Source organism: Theobroma cacao, chromosome 10, assembly GCF_000208745.1.
Source record: "Theobroma cacao cultivar B97-61/B2 chromosome 10, Criollo_cocoa_genome_V2, whole genome shotgun sequence".
Lineage (NCBI taxonomy): Eukaryota > Viridiplantae > Streptophyta > Magnoliopsida > Malvales > Malvaceae > Theobroma > Theobroma cacao.
Genome location: NC_030859.1, coordinates 5,844,823 through 5,852,465, shown reverse-complemented (window position 1 = coordinate 5,852,465; position 7,643 = coordinate 5,844,823). Strand labels below are relative to the sequence as shown.

At 34.4% G+C, this 7,643-nt stretch overlaps 1 protein-coding gene and 1 pseudogene across 1 annotated transcript; one reads left to right on the top strand and one right to left on the bottom strand.

Annotated features, from left to right (window-relative positions):
• Positions 510-4,496, top strand: LOC18586568 (annotated as a pseudogene).
• Positions 4,539-6,287, bottom strand: LOC18586567 (probable LRR receptor-like serine/threonine-protein kinase IRK). Its single transcript, XM_018128812.1, has one exon. It carries the CDS (start codon positions 6,285-6,287, stop codon positions 4,539-4,541), a length of 1,749 nt encoding a protein of 582 aa, XP_017984301.1.

The window sequence follows — 7,643 nt, the reverse complement described above, 5'->3', positions numbered from 1 at the left end:
ATTTTTTAATATTTTAAATTAAATATTAATATTTTTTAATATTTTAAGTTAAATATTAATATTTATCAAAATTATACTACTAGATTTAATATAAAAGTGTTTTTTCAGTTCTCTGAAAAATGTCTTAATGTTTTTCAAAGCGTAAGACATTTTATGTGGTTAATAGGTTTTTTTTTATTGACGTATAAAATATTTTACATATAAAATAATTTTTTATCTTTCAAACAAGTAAAAATCTTGAAAATATTTTTCAAAAAATATTTTACGTCAATAGATCCTTAATTTTTCTATTTTCCCCTTAATTATATGCATAGTTTTGCACACGTCAGCTAATAAACGCATGCCATCTACATGACTAATGAATGCCAGCGTGTTAAGGAGTTAACGGAAGTCCAAGTCACGTGACCGATTCCGTTCAAATAAGGGCTTCTACAGTGAAAGATAAGACTTCGAGGGGTTTAATTTGATACGGTTAAAAGGACACGTGCTTAAACTTAAAATGCCAAAATTTTTGAAACGGCTCTTCACTGCAACCATAACACCTCCATCTACCAATCGATCAAACTTTGTAGACCTGGATCAATTTTTGTTTTTTTCTCAGCAGCGAATGGAACTCTTTTCAGTTTTCGTTCAAATTTCCCAGTAACCAAACGGAAGTTATCTCTCGGTTCATCTTGTATTTTTTTTTAATTTTCTATTCCTGTTTAAATATCTCGATTATCTAATTGTATTTCAAATTTCTTGGCTTGTGTTTTGAATCTTCTAGTTATAACCACGTGTTAATGTAAATTATATCTTTTGCAGATTTTGAAGCAAGAGTATTTTTTTATGGGTATTTTACTATTTCTCTCATTTTTGTTTCAATTTTCTTGGTAACCAAACAGGCTTTGTTCTTAATTTATCTATTTATTTTGTTTCTTTTCCTTTCCTTTGAGTTACTATAAAATCTATATATATATTTTTAAAATTTTCTTTTCCTTTTGACCTGGTTCATTAGATGGTTTAATGTAGACATTTTTTGTAACTCTCTGCTGCTTAGTTGGGCATATTTGATGAATATCTTTATTATATTTTGATTCAATGTGTGCATTTTATTTAGTATGAAAGTAAAGGTATATAGAGTGGATTTTAAGGAGCTTCTGTTTCTCCATTTTGCAGATAAACTCCCTCATTCATAGCAACCCCATCAAATTCCTCCTTCCTGTAACCCTATGCCTTTCATAACCACTGTAACTGCCACCTTGTTGTAGATATGAAGATGATGATATCTGATTTGAAAATATAGGGTGTAAATTAATGTTTTTTTTTTCATACTAATTTGTACACTTTATTATAATTCCATACTACATTTGCATTGTTTTTTGGCGGTTGGGGTGTTTTTGTTTCTGTTCATTTTCCTGCGTGGGTTAAGAATGAAGCACAATGAAAAGGGTTTTGAAGTTCTGTAATGGCATCGGGTAGTATCGCAAGTAAATTAGCGAGGGAAATAGGGAGTGTAGTGAAGAAAGCAGCAAGCTCAAACAGAGGATGGTACGGCCCCCACATGGCTGCGGCCACATGTGCCATTGCTCAACGGCTTCCATTGGTCGATCTCATTGTTGAGATCAGAGATGCCAGGGTATAATTTTTTTATTTGTCTTTATGCTTTTTCTGTACAGTTAAATTTCTCAACCAATTTGTTGACTGCTTTAAGCTCTTAGATTCCCTTATCGTCTGAGTATGAGCTGTTGAGAATCGTTCCTCCTCGTCCTCCTTCAAAGCGAATTGTTGTCATGAATAAGATGGACCTCACAAACCCAACCCAAATAAAGGTTCTTATTCCATTAAAAATCCCCGTGGTCACTGTTTCTTGTGTTGCCTACCAATCCTATTTGACTTTATTTGTTTTAAGAGGTTCTGCTTTTATTTTCAGGAATGGATGAGGTTTTTTGAGCAACAAAAGTGCATTTCTTATGGAGTCAATTCCCATAACAAGGACAGTGTCAAAGGGGTATCTTAACTCTCCTATCTACCTACTTAGATCTCTTCTTAGGAAGTCTTAAAGTAACCTTATGTCTTGTTAAGATATACTAACAATTGAAGTACTTCATTTTTTACAGTTGCTTAACTTTATACAAGCTCAAGTTAGGGAACTGAACAAAGCTGATCATCGTTTTAGTGACGCCATAACAGTAATGCTAGTTGGGATTCCTAATGTTGGTAAATCAGCACTCGCTAATTCTTGGCATCAGATTGGGAGGATTAGTGCTGCAGGTGCTTTAACCTTCTCAAATCCTCTGGCCCAACATTGTTTTGTTGTTGGAGTGTAGTGATTGCGGGTGCTAATTTTATTAACTTATTTAATTTTCTCTGTTGTTTCTCTCCTGCTTAAATGACCTTTAGGTTGAAATCTAAATTATGCCGTGTTCTTTCTCTTAGAGAAAGGTAAATTGAAGCATGCTTTGGTGAGTCCTCAGCCTGGAGAGACAAAAGATATCAGCAGCTTGAAGGTATGTACGTGACAATGTCATAAGGGTCTTTTTTATTTTTTTCATTTAGCCAAGATTAATTTTACTCTATCAGAGTTGTGTTTGTAGCAGCATATGTTGTGGTTCATACTTAAACTCTTCTGTCCAGATTGGTAGCCATCCCAATATCTATTTGTTGGATACTCCTGGTATTTTGGCTCCTACCATTCATGATGCAGAGCGCTGCTCCAAGCTAGCATTAACAGGTGGGGTGATAATGACGTTTTGTCCCTCTTTCTGTGTTATGAATTAATTGTAATAGTTCAACCATGTCAAGCTGAAGTATCTTCTCTGCTTAATCCAGCAGGTTGTCTTTAGTTCAGGTTTTCTTTTTGCATGTGCAGGAGCAATTAGAGACAGTTTGATTGGGCTAAAGGACCTTGCTCAATATTTTTTGGCTATTCTCAACTTAAGTGACCAGTATACAAAGTGGGCAAAATTATCAACCAATTGGGGTAAGGTGTCAATTTTAGAGCACAAAGAAGAGCATTCAAGTAGCTCTAAGCTGGAGATGAGACAGAGAAGGCAATATCTAATGGCTCACACGCAGGTACGGGCCCTTATATTAGGCTTCAATACAAAAAAAGCCTTTGAATTATATCCATTTATGTGAGAAAGTCGTTATTCTTTTATTTTTCCTAAGAAGTTTTTATCCTTTGTTTTGTATATGCTCAAGCTTTTAATTCTAATGGAAAATTAACTGACATCAGACTTAATGCCAGTTGGCATTTTTTGTCCATGTTGCCACATTGCAGTTGACACGGATAGAAATGCCAGCTGACATTGAGTCTGACTGCTATTAATTTTCCATCATGGTTAAGGGTTTGTGTGGAAACAAATAAAATGATAAGCGCTTTTTTTGGGTACAATAATAAATTGGGGCTTTCTTGCATAAATGAATTTAGTTTAGAGATTTTTTAACTATTTAAGCCCTTATATTACTTACAAAACTATTTTAACAGTAAAAATTGTGATAAACTCTTTCACTTTTCTACAAGACCAATGGAGTAAGCTACATTGAAAAAATTTCTGGTAGAATCTTCCTCTAGATCTATTTTTTAGGTGCTTTCAGGCTTATTCATATTTGTTGGTCATTTAGCTCTTTCTCAAATATTTGTTTTGAAAATTTTCTTCTCTGCCTCTTTGCTGTTTTTCCCTTATAACAATTGCCTCATGTATGTTGTGAAAAGCTTCTAATTGGAAATAAAATCTTTTGGCTATTTATTTTATAAATAGATAAAACCTATGCTTATGCCTACTTGAGGGACACAAAATTTCTTGCTTAGTAAATGTAGTGACACTAAATGTATGTTTGTTAAATTTAATTTGTGTTTAGGTTTATGAAGTGTCCAAATTTATTTCTACAATGCAGCACTCATGCTCATGGAGAGCTCTGATAATGAACAAGAACCCAGAGCTTGGCTCGGGTCTTACTTGTCATGAGACTTGCTCAGTGATCAAGTGGTGCTTGGATTGATATGAGGCATTTTCTGTGCACTAATAAAGTAGTTAATAAATATATAAATTTAGGAATTTTTAAATTTAAACAAGAGAAATGGAAGTTATTCTTTTTTGTATGATTAGTGACCTCTCTCTGACTTCCCAAACACACAGAAAAAGATGTTGATGACTGTTCATGCAGGACTTCATGGTGCATGATGTTCGTCGGGCTGTTTTTGATGTCATTTCATCTTTTGATGGTAATCTAGAGTGCGAGGACAATATGGTAAAACTTATCGAGGCACAGTTTGTAGCATTAAGTGAGGCTTTCATGTTCAGGAAGAAATAGATCAAAATGTTCAAGATAAAGTTGCTGTCAAGTTGCTGAATTTGTGTCGTACTGGGAGGCTTGGGCATTATACTCTGGACCCAGTTCCTGTAACACACTGTGATTGTTTGTAAGCTATACATTAATAAAGTTAATGTGTTCATTTTGGGACAAACACCTCATTGCAACTATGTATACAAAAAGAGTAACATTAAAGCGGATGATAGTTTTCCTAGTTCAACTACATACCTTCTATTACATTTTTAGAAGTATTTACTAATAATGCCACATAAGTTATGTAGTATGTCATCCAGAAATTGAAAATATACAAATCTCCATGACTTGCAGAACAGAACAGGGACTAACACACCAAGTAATCCAAACGAAAATCCCAATTCAATGCTTAGATAGGACCAGTCCACATCATGTCGACCTTCCTCCTTTTCTCTTGCACTGCTGCTGAACGTCACAGCATTCGAATTCTCACTTAGTGGTGGTCCAAAGAGCTCAGTTCCAAGAAAGCTGGATGCATCTAAGCTTTGCAACTGAGTACTTGTTGGGATTTTTCCTGTAATTCTCTTGTTATTGGACAAGTTCAAGTAACTCAAGAAGGTTAGGTGAGAGATAGCTGGAGGGATTTTGCCAGAAAGTAGGTTTGTTGATAAATCAACACATTCTAATGATACCATGGCACCAATGTTGTCAGGAATTCTTCCAACTAGAAGATTATGTGAGAAATTCAATGATTGTAGGCCTACAAGACTTGTCATCTCCTTGGGAATCTCACCTGATAAATTGTTGTCCGAAAGGTCCACAGTTTTAACTAGTTTAAGCGTATTGCTATACTCCACCACCCTTCCTTTCATCACAACTAATATATCCTCAAAAAAACTTCCCTTAGAAGTTCTGTAAAATATCTTGTTATCGGAATTATTTCTTGAGACCATGGCACTGAGATTGTTGACACAGCTTGGTATATTACCTGTAAAATTGTTATGGGAAAGGTCTAGAATTTGAAGAGATGATAGGACACAAAGTTCTTTAGGTATATTGCCATTAAACTTGTTCGTGTGAAGGCTGAGGATAATTAATTTTGAGAGCCTTCCTCCCATCCATGGGGGTATATGTCCAGACAACCGATTACCACCAAAGTCAACAGTAAGCAATTCACGGCAATTTTTTATAGAGGAGGGTACTTCACCAACTAGACTGTTTTTTCGTAGGTGTAATGATTGAAGAGAAGTCAAACTTCCCATGGAACTGGGAATCTTACCACTAAAATTGTTGTCACAAAATTTTATCCCCACCAACCTTGGCCACTTCTTCCAACAGTCAGGTATTTCTCCTGATAACAGATTATTCCCAAGATTGAGAACTTCCAACTTCATTGGCTCATTCACTTTGTAGCACAAGAAATGGGAGATAGATCCTGACATGGAATTGTTAGAAAGATCTATAGCAGTCACATTCGAGGAGAGACGAGGTAATAGACCTCTGAAGTTATTTGAACTGAGGTCTATCACAACAGAAGGATTAGTCATTGTGGGTAGATCAGGAATGTGACCTTGGAATTGATTTCGAGAGATATTTAGATAGTATAGATAGGAAGACAAGTTCCAAAACCAAGTGGGAATTTGAGTTTCTTTGAACTTGTTGTTGCTTAGGTCCAAGTAAGTTAAATACTTCAAATCTAGCAGAGAAGGGTTCAACTTACCCCCCAACTTAGACCTTTCATGCGCTGCACGACTAGCATCCTGAGAACTTCCAAGGTGGAGCTGAATAACATGGCCGGTTACATCGCTGCAGACGATTCCATCCCATTTGCAACAATCTCCATCATTGGTCCAAGCAGCTAATCTGTTTGAAGGATCTTTGAGATCTTGCTTAAACCTCAAAAGAGCCTGTTTCTCAATTTGAATGCAACTCATGTTGTGGTTTCTGGCACAAAAGCTAGGTTTAAAAGATTCTAGAAATAGCAACATGATCAGGAAACTAATTGGAACAGTACCCATGACTCTACCAGTTTTGAAGCTTCAAACAAGATATGATGCTGAATTATGAAGGCTTTGTTATCATTGTGCTACATAAATAAGAATTTTCTAAACAGTGTCCTGAGAGTACTAGCTAAGATTAGTTAACTTACTATTCATAATAATATTTCTGTATTAAATGTGATAGTTGACAGTTAATCTTATAAATTTCAATGCATTGAAAAAGTAATTACTTAATATAGTAACTTTAAAGAACACTCTTAGGATATCTGTTAACAAAACCCTTATATTAATTTGGTTTAAAAAAAATTTTACATGAATTTGGTGTCCTCCATTGCTTTTCATTTTGGTTGACTAATGCATGAAAGTTTCTACCATATGCATCTTTCATTCATTTAGCAAACTTCCCAGTGCTTCAATCAATTAAATGAGAAATATCTTAGAAACATCTATCCTTGTCCCTTGACTATTTCTTGTGGAATTTTGAATTTTGATTAGAAAAAAATTTGACTGTACACTTCTCTTTTAGATTTGGTAGCTTTCGGAAAGCTCGTATCCTAATAGCCCAATGTGGTGTTTCACTTTTAATAGTTTTTACATAAGATTGATGATTTTTTCTTTGAAAATTTGGAGCTGGTGAAAGTGAATATATGAAACAAACAAAAAGATTAGTTGTTGTTGACATATTTAAAAATCAGCCATGATTTTGCACAACACAAACATGATTTAGTTTTAATTTTGATTAATTAGTAAAAATTTGATTGCGTACTTTTCTTTTAGATTTGGTAACTTTTGAAAAGCTTGTTTAATAGTCATTACTATCAGTACTACATTACTACATTAATCTGCTGTCTCTATTACCATCAGTACAGTTTGTCTATTTATTAATCTAAATAACTACGACTCCATCTAAAGAATTTTGAAAGATAACTTGATTAATAATTTTCTCTACCAGAGCCCAAATGAGATAATTCTTGGACCAATAGAAAGCTAAAAGGAAGAGTTACAACTTTTTTGTTTATCACTTTCCCAAATTCGGATTAGAAGATGGTAAAAAATTCATGTTAAAAAAAGAGTACTACACGAGGAGAGCAACACAAGACAGAACACTTGAGGGCGGCTCTAAAAGGCATATGAGACAAATTTTTAAGTGAAAATACTTGAGGGCCGTGGCTCTCAAAGTGAGAGACGCGGAATTTGGTCCATTAAATTTCAAAACATTAACTCAATTTGGTTCAGGAAAAATAAGAAGGAAAAAAAAATATCAAAGAAAAATCGTTGAAATTTCAAAACATCAACACTTGGATCGTCTTCTACTAACTTTTTCTAAGTCTTCCTTTTCACATTTCCAAGTCTTTTGCAAAACATTAACTCCGA